The sequence below is a fragment of the Phacochoerus africanus genome, chromosome 9, assembly GCF_016906955.1.
Source record: "Phacochoerus africanus isolate WHEZ1 chromosome 9, ROS_Pafr_v1, whole genome shotgun sequence".
NCBI classification, from domain to species: domain Eukaryota; kingdom Metazoa; phylum Chordata; class Mammalia; order Artiodactyla; family Suidae; genus Phacochoerus; species Phacochoerus africanus.
This window is the reverse complement of record NC_062552.1, coordinates 23,112,050-23,125,836: the sequence shown is the minus strand read 5'-3', so window position 1 is coordinate 23,125,836 and position 13,787 is coordinate 23,112,050. Positions and strand designations below refer to the sequence as shown.

The window sequence follows — 13,787 nt, the reverse complement described above, 5'->3', positions numbered from 1 at the left end:
GGAGAAATGTGAAGTATACTCACATAATTCCTCAGATATTGGAGAATTCCTCCAATTATGGGTTCCCCTTTCATGGACAAGAATCACAGTTACATCTCCTAAATAAAATGGCCTGAAATTTTCTTTCAATGACATCCCGAAGTTACTTACCCTAAATCCTTAAATCCTTACCCTGAGCCCTTCTACTTGCTCTCTCCAAAATTGCTATCTATCTCCCTCCCCCCCACCCAGCTGTTTTGTAAAGATTCTATGAACAAATAAACCAACATATAAGGTATGTGCTTGTGTACACATATTACATTTTCATAAATCCTGAAGTTACTGCTCTAGTGGTTAACTGATGACAGGAACGATACGGTTACGACAGATCTATTTTCTCATCACGGAAGTGACTCTTCTGCCTCTTGGAGGAAAGCTGGGATTATAGCTGCAGAAGTTGGGGCTCACGTGAGAACTTCCTACTGCTCTCCAGGTCTCACATTTGATAGTTTGACAGACAGTGGGTGTCTATTCATAATTACACACAAGTGTAACGGGTCCACCGGAAAACACACAATTATCTAATAGTTTTTTCTTATTTTGGGGAATTGTTGATTCCTGCTCATTCAGCAGAGGCATCTGGGACTAAGTAAACGCCGGGATTTTTCTGATCTCTCCACCTACAGAGGAAGCCTCCAAGGGATATGAGCCATGGGACTGAATATTTCTCTTATATCCATGTCGTGTCAGTGCAGAACTGCTCTCACTGTCTTTTGATCAATCATTTATTTAGCTCTATACCTGGAATCTAAGCAACGATGCAAACACTACTTTAAATATTGTTGTTTAATCTGAATATTTAAATTTGACAAGCGAAACAGATTTCTTTACCAAAAAAAAAGTCTTTGTCATTTATATATTATTCACTGTTGTGGATATTATCTTTTTATAATATTTATAAAATTGTTTTTCTTCACACTGAACATAATTTGTTAAAATCTATTCTAATAACATACTTTAAAATCTTGGTAATATTTTCAATTTAAAAATATTGGGGAGTTCCCGTCGTGGCGCAGTGGTTAACGAATCCGACTAGGAGCCATGCGGTTGCCGGTTCGGTCCCTGCCCTTGCTCAGTGGGTTAAGGATCCGGCGTTGCCGTGAGCTGTGGTGTAGGTTGCAGACGCGGCTCGGATCCCGCGTTGCTGTGGCTCTGGCATAGGCCGGTGGCTACAGCTCCGATTCAACTCCTAGCCTGGGAACCTCCATATGCCGTGGGAGCGGCCCAAGAAATAGCAACTACAACAACAACAACAACAACAAAAAAGACAAAAAAGACAAAAAAAAATAAAATAAAAAATAAAAAAATAAAAATATTGGGAGGAGTTCCCGTCATGGTTCAGTGGTTAACAAACCCGACCAGCATTCATGAGGACACAGATTCCATCCCTGGCCTCACTCAGTAGGTCAGGGATCCCATGCTGCCGTGAGCTGTGGCACAGATTGCAGACGTGGTTCAGATTCTGTATCGCTGTGGTATAGGCCGCCAGCTGTAGCTGCAATTGGACCCCTAGCCTGGGAACCTCTATGTGCCATGGGTACAGCCCTAAAAATACAAAATACATATATTGGGTTAAGAATCTGACGCAGCAGCTCCAGTCCCCTGTGGAGATGCAGGTTCAAGCCCTGGTCCAACACCCTGGGTTAAAGGATCCGACATGGATTCAGTCCCTGGCCTGGAAACTTCCATATGCCATGGGTATGGCCAAAGATTAGATAGATAGATAGATAGATTCAACTAGATATTCAGATTGTTTCATCATACACATCTATCACATTTTGTTTAGTTAAGGATTTCTGTATTGTTTTAAATTTTTTAATATTTCAAACAATGCTACAACAAACAACCTTTTGTTTAGATCGTAGTTTTTACATGAGGGTGATTTTATGTAACAGATAACTACAAGTGTAATTGCTCTTTTAAAGGATATGCTCGTTAAACACAAAAAATTAATCGATACTACAAAATTTTTCTACAGGGTAACACTATTGATTTACACTCCCACCAAGATTATATGAGAAAACTCATTGCCTACCCTCCATTTGACAAGTGAGGTAGTTAGAATTTAACATTTAGAAATTTTGCCAAACTAAAATCTGGAAAACCCTCATTGTCTCAACTTGTAACACTGAAATGATTCCATTGTTTTCCTCCTACAACCTGTTATATAGTTACTGTGTTAAAAGATTTTCTGACTTGAAGTAATATCTGTATTCCTGAAATAAGCTTTATTTGTCTGTGATGTACTCTTTTCAGAATATTACTTTTATATGGACCAGTCTTTTAAGAGCTATGTAAAATTGTTATATTTATATTTATAGGTGAGATTGGCCAATAATTTCATTTTCTTAAGTCATCCATGATCTGTTTATGCATCAAGGTTACACTACTCTCATAAACTGTAGAGCAACTTCTTATTTCTTTTTTTTTGAAAGAATGTTTTATTTATTTATTTATTTATTTATTGTCTTTTTGCCATTTCTTGGGCCGCTCCTGCGGCATATGGAGGTTCCCAGGCTAGGGGTTGAATCGGAGCTGTAGCCGCCGGCCTACGCCAGAGCCACAGCAAGTCAGATACCTTCGTGTTGTTACAGGAGATGGCATCTATATGGGATAACAGAAAGGACAATTAAATTTCGGGCTGTGAGAACATCCTTACATTCTGGTCATTTGCAAAGCCAATGAAGGTCATTCACCTACTTTCTGTCACACATGCTACTGAAAGTGTCAGTATTATTTAGACAGTATCTTATAATACCTATTTTATTTTATTTTAATTTGACCACTCCCATGGCATGTGGAAATTCCCGGGCCAGGAGTTGAACCCAAGATGCTCCAGTGACAATGCCAGGTCCTTACCCTGCTGGGCCACAAGGGAACTCCCTTGAAATACTTATTTTTAAAAATGAATTCATTAAACTTTTTTTTGTTGTTGTTAGCAAAACTCAGTTTTGTGCATGGTGAGCCGACATCTGCAATTCATATGCAATTACTGAAGATCTAAGTAATGACCGATAGACCTCTGGGAAATAGGGAATGATGGGGACGAAGTGGACTCTGCCCTCTAGTGTAAAAGGAGAGAGTATTGCAAATTCACGAACTCTTTTCGGAAGTGGTTAAAAAGACCGCCTTCATCTCAGAAAGGAATTATGACCTACACACAGCATTGTTATCACTTTTAGAAGAATAGACGAGGTTTTTCTGTAGCTGTCTCTAAAGTAGGTGGGGCACATCCCCTGAAGTGATGATCCATGGGGGCGTAGTTTATGTTTTACTGGTGATATAAACATACGTGTGGAATAACACATGCACCCACGTTGAAAATAACAGTGTTCATGTATGGAGGTTGCCTGACCAAAAATGTTTCTGATGAGGGACGTGGTTGTAAACATTAGAAACAACAGACGTACAGACTCTGTCATGTTCTTCCTTCTATAACTTTTCTCTCAACTATAGCACCACCAAAAGGGGATAGAAATATTTGCGAGGGAGTTCCCATCGTGGCGCAGTGGTTAACGTAATCCGACGAGGAACCATGAGGTTGCGGGTTCGATCTCGGCCCTTGCTCAGTGGGTTAAGGATCTGGCGTTGCTGTGAGCTGTGGTGTAGGTTGCAGATGCGGCTCGGATCCTGCGTTGCTGTGGCTACAGCTCTGATTGGACCCCTAGCCTGGGAACCTCCATATGCAATGGGAGCAGCCCAAGAAATAGCAAAAAGACAAAAAAAAAAAAAAAAAAAAAGAAAGAAATGTGCCAGTCCTGGGTTTTTTGCCCTCAGATTCGTTCCTTCTCCCTTTCCAACACTGTTCTGTATTATAGGAGGGCTGGTGCCCAAAGAACCGGTATCAACCGGTTCTCCCCTGGGAGACCCTGGCTTGAGACTAAAATGTAGAGAAAAGAGAAGCCAGGGTATTTCTTCCTTCCACTGGGCTGTGGGAGGCTTTCCTAGCTGGGGTGCTGATCCCCTTCTTTGGTCCCAGCTCCCCTGGCAGGCTGACTCTTGTCCCTGCTTCCCCCAGGGGATCCCGGTCCTTTTGCTACTTTTGCTTCTTTTAAGTCCAGCAGTGGTAGTGGCTGCCAGCTGTTTCTAATTTCTGGGTCAACTCACAATCTACTGTTTGGGTTTCCAGCCACCACTTGGGTAACCCATTTATGCATTAGAGTCTCCCTGTTGCAAAGGATTCCATTTAATAATTAGTAGCCGGTCCCTCCCTCTGGACGTTTACTCTCTTCCCTTCCAAAAAGTATACTTCTTATGAAATACTTAGTCCGATTCAAATCCTGATCTGTTGACTTCAAAAAGCTGTTTTCTATTAAACATGTTCACGAATTTCCACGGAAGACAAACCCTTAACCCAAAGCAATGGATCTTTAAGTTGGATTTCGATAGCATCAAAATGGTTGGCGGTCCTGGCACCAGGAACAGCTCTTTCTCCCTTGAAAGGCTACTTGAGGAACACTTGTTCTGAACATGGAAAATATTGGCCTTCCTTTTGAATCAGGATCAAGAGCTCAATGACTGTTGTATGACATTATAGATTACTCCGACATTCATTATCATAACCTGATCTTACCCGGTGCCGCAAATGCCTTTGGAAAATTATTGACCGGTGTTAAGATTCCTTTATGTGCTGCCAATAACGGATCAGTATTAAATTAAAAGGCCACAAGGACAACAAATCTACAGATTGCTTTTCTAGCCCTAAGCTCTGTCTGCCTGAAAGTCAGTGTCTCATTCTAATACGTAGTGTTTCAACTCTCAAAAAGTACTTCTGGATAACTGACTTCACTACTATCTTTCAATTAAATATATTTCCTTGTGCTTAATCATTCATGTTCAGCAGCAATAACAATCCCCAGAAAATATCGGGTCTCCCAAGTCAGTGAGGAATTAATGTATTATTTAATGGGTCAAATTATGATCCACTAAAATAGTGATAACGTCAGATCTCTGGCTAACCAATGTAATGAGAATATACATAAAAGGATTAAGTAGGTAAAGACTGGACTGCAAAATATGACGCTTACTCTCACAATAGGAGAAAATACAGGTGAACACTGGCACAAACTTAGTATTTGGAAGGTTTCCATAAGGCACATCAGAAGCCATCGTGGTAGGTACTTTTTTACCGAGCAGATCATACGACAGAAAGAATCACCGAACTGGGATGAGTGGGGGCTCTCTTATGCACCGACATTATTAGGCATATGGACGTTTTCAACTCCTTTCTACTTAGCAGCGTTCTATCTGTACAGAACTGTATGAGAAGATCATTGTAAAGCCTGCAGTTTGTTATAAAAATGTTCATCATAGCAGCTTAACTTATGGGGTAAAATTAGAAACATGTTTAATGGCCAATAGTATGGAGTTTATTCAAATAACTTGGTGTATTCTTGTAGTAAAGTATTCCTCAGGCACTGGTGCCCTGGTTAATATCAATTGACATGGAAAATTATTTATTCTTGTTCATGAAAACCACTGGTTGCAAAAGAGAAGCAAGTCTCACTTATCCAATTATGTAGCTAAATTCTGAGAGCAATGCCATAGGTTTTTTTCCTTTTCTTCACCCCAGGAAAGACTATTATACGAACACATAAATTGGAGGGGCTGGGGTATGAGTGACAGAATTTGTGATATTCTGGTGATTAAACAGATGTCCAGTTGGGAAACGCCTGTCCCTTGAGACAGCCCTGTTCTGGACACTCTACAATGCCAGGTTAATTAGCAACTTGGAGATACAGATCCCCCAGGTCTTAAGCATCTATATCCTATGTGCTTCTGATTTTTTTCTCATTTGATTTTCTCCGAGGACTACAGCTCAAGAAACATGTACTTTCATCTAGCTCGTAGGCATTGGTCTGTGCTAGCTGCTTCGGGGGAGCAATTGCAACACGCTGAAGTCTTGTCACCACTCTTCTCTTCTGCGTGCTGACCAAGCCAAAGCCAGGGCAGGGGGGACCTAGCGGATGTGAGTAACCTGTCTTGGTTGCTCAGGCCATCGCATCTGTCTCCCTCTTGAGTGGCCTCCGGGTCCATTAGTCAGCACGGTGCTCGAATGACTCCCTCTGTCTCTCCTGGAGATTCCCTTTCAGGAGTCCTTTCTGAGGTCTGACCTCTATGCATCCGTGTCAAATAGAACCAGTGTTCTCACCATGGAAATGATCAGAAACCTGCATGAGGGAAAGAAAGTTCTGGGACTTTTTGCCCAGAGGAAAAAGATTTTCCTCTAGGTATTTCTTTTGTCCAAATAGCACTTGGTAGCCTTTTTTCATGTTTCGGATTTGGAGTGATAGCTGTCTTCAATCCTATGTTGTGGGTTGAAATTTTATGTGTATAGTCACATACATCCACTAACCTCTGATCATTCTCCTCAGATGCTGTTCAGAAACCCCTTTCAAGGAACATACACTCAAAATATGCACACATGTATCTACAGTTATATAGATAGACAATAGGTGTATAGTCAAACCTTAATCTTCCACCACTCTCTCAGATCCCATTAAGAGGCTCTTTTCAAGCTGTGTTTCCCTTTGAACTGAAGAAGGGAAATGTCTGCACATCTCACCTTCGATTGATAAGCTGGTTCTCAGTGGGCGGGAGGGAGTGAAGTTATTCGTCAACATAATCAGGGTAGAAAGTTAGTAAAAGAAATGAGTGGGAATATGAGAATCTGCTTGAAGAATTCCTTGAGACCCAAATGTTTCAAAAACATGTTCGAATATTGTGATAGAAAGGTATGGGAGGAATATTTAGATGATTTTTGACTCTGACATACTAAGTAGGACACTCATAAGCACCTACATTCGTGTTATGCTTCTTTGTAAACCTCAAAAATCAAGAATTTGTTTCTCAAGTTGCTTTTGAACCTAACTTTCCATTAAATTATGTGATTCTGAATTTTGATACTGAGTTACAAATTGGTAATTCCTACACATCTCTTTATCTGTGTTGGGACGCGTGTACATTCATTCTTAGAAAGATATCATATCCTGAAAGGGGTCAATCATGAGATGAATTCTAAATTTTTTAAAAAAGAATGGAACGTATGTTATCTCCAGAGGTGATGGGAATAACTTTTTTTTTTTTTTAGGGCTGCACCCATGATATGGAAGTTCCCAGGCTAGGGGCCAAATTGGGCTTCATTTGCCAACCTCAGTCACAACCAGAGCAACACAGAGTACGAGCTTTGGCTTCAAGCTACACTACAGCTGTGGGCAACATTGGATCCTTAACCCACTGAGTGAGGCTAGGGATTGAACCTGCATCCTCATGGATACTAGTTGGGTTTGCAACCAGTGAACCACAATGGGAATTCCTGGGAATAACTTCTTATGCTTGCATTTGACCTGAGTATTTGTTGAAACTACTGAAATCTGACTTTTAATGACTAAAGCTACAAGTCATCACTGTGGGATAAATTAGTATTTTATATTAAATAGCATTAATATAAGAGAATATTCAGAAAGTGGGACTCTATATAGCATAATTTTCAAGTTGTCTTAGTAGAATGAACTATATGAATCTAAACATTTAGCTTTAAATAAAAAAACATTTAGCTCTAGATTTTAAAATATTAAAATTTAATATTATATTTACTTATACTGCTGGTAGTAATGTAAAATAGTATAGCCATTCTGGAAAACAGTATGGCAATTCCTCAAAAAATTAAAAATTGAACTACCCTATGATCCAGCAATCCCATTCCTGGATATATTTGACAATATTGAAATCAGTATCTCGACGAGACAGCTGCACACCATGGCAATTGCACCATTATTCACAATAGTTAGGAGATGGAAATAACCCACATGTTCTTCACTGGAAGGATGGCTAAAGAAAATGAGATCTATCAATCTATCTAACATCTATCATCTGTCTGTCTAGTATGCAGCCATGAGAAAGAAGGAAATCCTGCCATTTGCTGCAACATGTATGAAAACACTATATGATATCACTTATGTGGTGAATTAAAGAAAAAACAATTTCATAGAAACAGAGAATAGAAATGTGGGTTTTGAGGGCTATTGGGGGACAAATGGGGGACGTAGGTCAGATGGTACAAATTTTTAGTTACAAGAATAAGTGCTGGAGATCTCACAGTGGCTCAGCGGGTTAAGAACTTAACACAGTGTCTGTGAGGATGCAGATTTGATCCCTGGCCTAGCTTAGTGGGTTAAGAATACAACATTGCCACAAGCTGTGGCACAGGTCGCAGATGAGGCTCAGATCCCTGTGTTGCTGTACAGGAACTTCCATAGGCCACAGGTGCAGCCTTAAAAAAATTGTTAGCAAACTGTTAAGAATAAGTTCTGAGGGAGTTCCCATCGTGGCTCAGTGGAAACCAATCTGACCAACATCCATGAGGATGCAGTTTCGATCCCTGGCCTTGCTCAGTGGGTTAAGGATCTGGCGTTGCCATGAGCTGTGGTGTAGGTTGCAGACTAGGCTTGGATCTGGCATTGCTGTGGCTGTGGACTAAGCCAGTGGCTACAGCTCCAATTGGACCCCTAGCCTGGGAACCTCCATATGCGTGGGTGTGGCCCTAAAAAGGTTAAAAAGAAAAGAAGAAGTTCTGAGGAGCTAATGTACAGCATGGCGACTTTAGCTATTAACATGGCGTGGCATACTCGAAAGTGGCTGAAAGTAGATCCTAAGCATGCTCACCACACCCAGAGAAAAGAGGTAACTATTTCCCTAAGTTAATGTTCTTGATCGTGGTCATCATTCTGCAGTACATACATACAACAAGTTAACACGCTGTACACTTTAAGTACATATAATTTTATTTGTCCATTGTTCCTCAATAAAGTTAAAAAACTAAAATCTTAACATTGTATACATCCCATTTAAGATACACTTTTACTTTTTAAAGGTATAGCTATACCCAAATAAACTGACAAATTTAGCTTTTCTTATTCCTAAAGCTAAATGACTCAATAAAATACTGACGATAAAGCATAAAATGTGTGGGTACAGATGGCAGCATTGTAGAAAAACAGTAAGTGAAGGTCTGGTGGCATATGTTATTATCCAGGTTGGCTTCGTTCCGCAGAAGATAAAATGGGTGGTAAAGACATATTTTGCCTTTTGGGGAATTTATGAAATACCAGTACCTTGTCTGAATGGGTATGCATGGTGAGTTTTTACCTTTTTAAGTCTAAATGTTAACATTGTATCAAAAATTGAACAAATGTGTGCACATCTGAGTTTGTGCATCTGTGTTTCATGTGCATGTATCACAAATATCTTTCCTCTCATCGACTTTGAGATATCAAAACTTGTGGTAAGGAATCATGTCAGCTGCTAAATAACTTACAAAATTATTTAGCTTCTCTGTATCTTGAGATTCACCTGCAGCTGACCCTATATCACACTCTACTCAGAGAAGTGGTTGTAAGAAACAATATCATAACCTGCTTTGTCTGTGAGTAACAAAAGATGCAAAATATGTTCCACTTGTTTTTCTGATCCACTACCTCACCGTAATCCATTATTTTTGCCTTGTAATTTCAGCAGAAACTGTGATCACTCATAATCCATTTCATATTGGGTGTTTAAATAAGCTTTAGCATTCCTCCCCCTTTTCTCTCCTACTTCTACTAACAGAACTGTATAGCCACCCAAACTGAAAGTTTCTCTTTTTTTCTCTGAAAACAATACCTTTAATAATAATTATCCAAAAAAGGGAAAAAGAGGAGGGTCACATGAAAAAAAATGAGGATAGGTCAAATATTTATTGAGTCAAGAATGATGACTCAAAAGAATGCCTTTGTATGTTTGTTTGTTTTGGGGGGTTGTTTTGTTTTGTTGTTTTTTGGGTTTTGTATGTGTGTCTTTTGAGTGCCACACCCATGGCATATGGAGGTTCCCAGGCTAGGGGTAGAATCAGAGCTGCAGCTGCCAGCCTACACCAGTCACAACAATGCTAGATCTGAGCCACAACTGTGCCCTACACCTCAGCTCACAGCAATGCTGAATCCTTAACTCACTGAGAGAGGCCAGGGATCAAATCTGTGTCCTCATGGATATTAGTCGGGTTTGTTTCTGCTGAGCCATGATGGGAACTCCAAAATCATTTACCTTTTTAATAACTGCCTTTTTTTCCTTCTCTGTGAAAATTCACCAGGAAAAAAAAATTAAGCACTTCCTTAGAAATATTATAAGTGAATAGTAATAATGCTATTTCCCTCAACTGAATTCCATATCCATTTTTCTCTTTTACAAGAACAGACTAATGGAACAAAACAATGAAACCTCTGGGGGAGATTTTATTTTGCTTGGATTCTCAGACCAGCCTCAATTGGAGGTCCTCCTTTTCGTGGTGGTTCTGATATCCTATCTTTTGACCCTCCTGGGCAACACGGCCATCATCCTGGTCTCCTGCCTGGACTGCAGACTTCACACACCTATGTATTTCTTCCTCACAAATCTCTCCTCTCTTGACCTTTGCCTCACCACCAGCATCGTCCCCCAGCTCCTCTGGAACCTGAAGGGACCAGCCAAGACCATCACGCCAGTGGGCTGTGCCATACAACTCTATGTGTCCCTGTCCCTGGGCACCACTGAGTGTGTTCTCCTTACCATCATGGCATTTGACCGCTACGTGGCAGTCTGCAGACCTCTTAATTACACGAGCATCATGCACCCATCCTTTTGCAAGGCCTTAGCAGGAGTAGCATGGCTCAGTGGAGTAGGAAACACTCTCATCCAAGGAACCATCACCCTTCGGCTTCCTCGATGTGGACATCGCCACCTGCACCACTTCTTATGTGAAGTGCCCGCCATGGTCAAGCTGGCCTGCGTGGACATCCAAGCAAATGAAGTCCAGCTTTTTGTGGCCACGGTAGTTCTCCTTCTTCTTCCTGTGGCATTGATATTGGTCTCCTACGGATTCATTGTCCAAGCCGTGATGAAAATTAAGTCCGTCCAAGCTTGGCGCAAGGCTCTCGGGACCTGTGGTTCCCATCTGCTGGTGGTGTTCCTCTTCTTTGGGCCCAGCTCGGCCATATACATTCAACCAAAGAGATCCTATGGCCGAAGTCAGGGCAAGTTCCTTACACTCTTTTATACTGTTGTCACTCCCACACTCAACCCCCTGATATATACTCTGCGGAACAAGGATGTGAAGGGAGCCCTGAGAAGACTGCTGAGAAGAGGACAAAGTTCCTAAGGAAAAATCAGGGAAACAGCGACTTTGTGTTGTGGAAAGTAATTAAAGAGACCTAAGGTTAAATCACTCCTCCCAAGTAGAAAGTGTGTGTGTTGCTTACTTCTCTGTCTGTATTTAAGTGTAACGTGGCTAACACGGTTGAGAAAAAAGAAGCACATTTAGATTCAACTTGAACAGCTCATGGAACCTCATGTGTGTATGAGTGCCTGTGTGGTATACACATACTCACGCTTCCTTTTATTAAACGTCTTTGAAGGGCTGCAGTACAGGTTCAGATCGGGAGATTCTGTAATCTACCCAATATATATGTGCTTACATATCTGACTAGGGAATTAAATAGTGTTCAATATGCAAATAGAAAATTGAGATGTATATGCTCGTGTGAGGAAATTACTGTAGTATTTTCTTCTTCTTCTTCTTTTTTATTTTTTTGTCTTTTTCGGGCCACTCCTGTGGCATATGGAAGTTGCCAGGCCAGGGGATAAATTGGAGCTGTAGCTGCTGGCTGATGCCACAGTCACAGCAACCAGATCCTGTCTGTAACCTAGACTACAGCTCACAGCATTGCCGGATCCTTAACCCACTGATAGAGGCCAGGGATCATACCTTCGTCCTCATGGATACTAGGCAGGGTTGTTACCCACTGAGCCACTATGGGAAACTCCTACTGTAGTATTTTCTTTGTAAAAGAGCCCTGGTACAATATTATTTAAAATATTTTATACACGGTATCACAATTCAAGAAATGTATACAACAAAACTTAAAAATGTGGGCTTTTTTAAAATAGTAAAGGGAGTTTGTGGTCAGTAGATGCAAAGTATTACATTTAGAGTGGATAGCAAGGTCCTACTACATAGCACAGGGAACTATATCCACTCTCCTGGGATAGACCATGATAGAAAATAATACAAAAAACTATATATATATATATAATACACATAAACATACATTATGACTCAGTCACTTTGCAGTACAGCAGTATAGCAGACATTGGCACAACATTCTAAATCAACTATACTTTAATAAAATAAATAAATATTAATTTTAAAAAAGGAAAAAGGAACAAAAGTAGTAAAGGACCAGATCTGTGAATCTACCTAAAATTATGAAAAAAGAAAAATATTCGTTTTACAAATATTTTATATAGAATTACCTAATGTAATGAGATACCTAAAACTTTTATAATTTCACATGGACCCAGGGTCTACTAGGCAAAATCTTGCATTCAGTCCTATTCGATGCAGTAACTCTTCCCCTGGTGTCTTTGTGATTGTAAAATTCATGGGCTCTGAAGCCAGACTGCCTTGCTTTGCAATTTGGCTTTTGTACTCACTAGCTACATACAAACCTCTGCTCTTTACTGACCTCTTTGTGCCTCAGTTGAATTACCCGACGGGTTTGCAGTAAGACTTCAAGAAATTCACTCGTGCAGAGTTCTTTAAAAACTACTCATGGCGGCACTGGTCATTGCCGGGTAAGTCTCAGAGATTGTGAACACACTTTCGGAAACAGTGTGATGATCCACAGCCTCCAGACTCTTCACACTCTTCTTCCATCATCCTTAACCTGTGCTTGGTTGGTTGGTTTGTGACCGTCTTTTACTTTGCATCCTCCTGTACACTGTACCTCTTTTTCAGTTTGCTGGAAGTGCTAAGACCAACCCAAATCTCTCTGAACTTCACATCTCTTTGTGTGATATGCTCTCTGCTATGCCATAGCTCCTCACCCCAGCCCAGGGAGCTCATGGAGTTCCCCTTCTAGCTCCCAGGCACGGAAAGTGTTGCTATCTATGACCGAATTTCTAAAATCTACAAACGGTTTTCTTCATACTTTCATTTTCTTCCATGACAAGTTTAATTACTCTATCAAATTATTTTCCATGTATTGCTCTACATTGCTCATTTGCATGGCTTCAAATGATTAGCAGGTTTAAATAATAAGAATTCCACCTGACAAATCTGATAGTTTAATTGGCTTTATTGAATGAATCATAAATTGGGCACCTACCTAATAGAAAGGAGAACTGTACAAAATCAGAGGCTTTTATGGGCAAAAGGGGAAAAGAGTGGATTGCTTCAGGTTTAGATAAACTCCCTGTGGGGGGTGGAAGGAGACTCTGCGTTACATTACCTCCTTGGTGCTAAGCTGAAAATGCCACCTTCCTGGAGGGGGTCGTAACTGCAATTAGATTAGGAAGTAAGTCTTGGCTTGCTTTTGAGGGCTTAGCACAGTGACTCCACTTGGACCTGTGGTTTCTTTTTTAAAATTAAGTCTGCAGAGCACAAAATTCCAGGTCTCCATCATCTTAATCTAATGCATTGCGTATCTTCCCCAACATGCTACCGTTCATCTTAAGCTTCAATTAATACTTACACACTCAGCAGTTTCTAACAGTGTTTCCTTTTATTACTTAAACAATTTATACCATATGCAAGTTATGCCATATCTATTTCTCAAAGTCCAACTTAAGTCTCATCTTTCACAAGTGTGTCCTCGTTGCCCAATTGTACTCTCTTGCTCTGCATTGCCAAGTCATCTTTCATGCACTAGTCAATAAACATGTGAGAATAAAAGGAT

The 13,787-nt window shown here is 40.5% G+C and overlaps 1 protein-coding gene across 1 annotated transcript; it reads left to right on the top strand.

Annotated features, from left to right (window-relative positions):
* Positions 1-6,463: 6,463 nt before the first annotated feature.
* Positions 6,464-11,209, top strand: LOC125135626 (olfactory receptor 2G3-like). Its single transcript, XM_047795927.1, has 2 exons — positions 6,464-6,474; positions 10,270-11,209. The coding sequence occupies exons 1-2, from the start codon at positions 6,464-6,466 to the stop codon at positions 11,207-11,209; spliced, it is 951 nt and encodes a 316-aa protein (XP_047651883.1).
* The last annotated feature ends 2,578 nt before the right edge of the window (positions 11,210-13,787 follow it).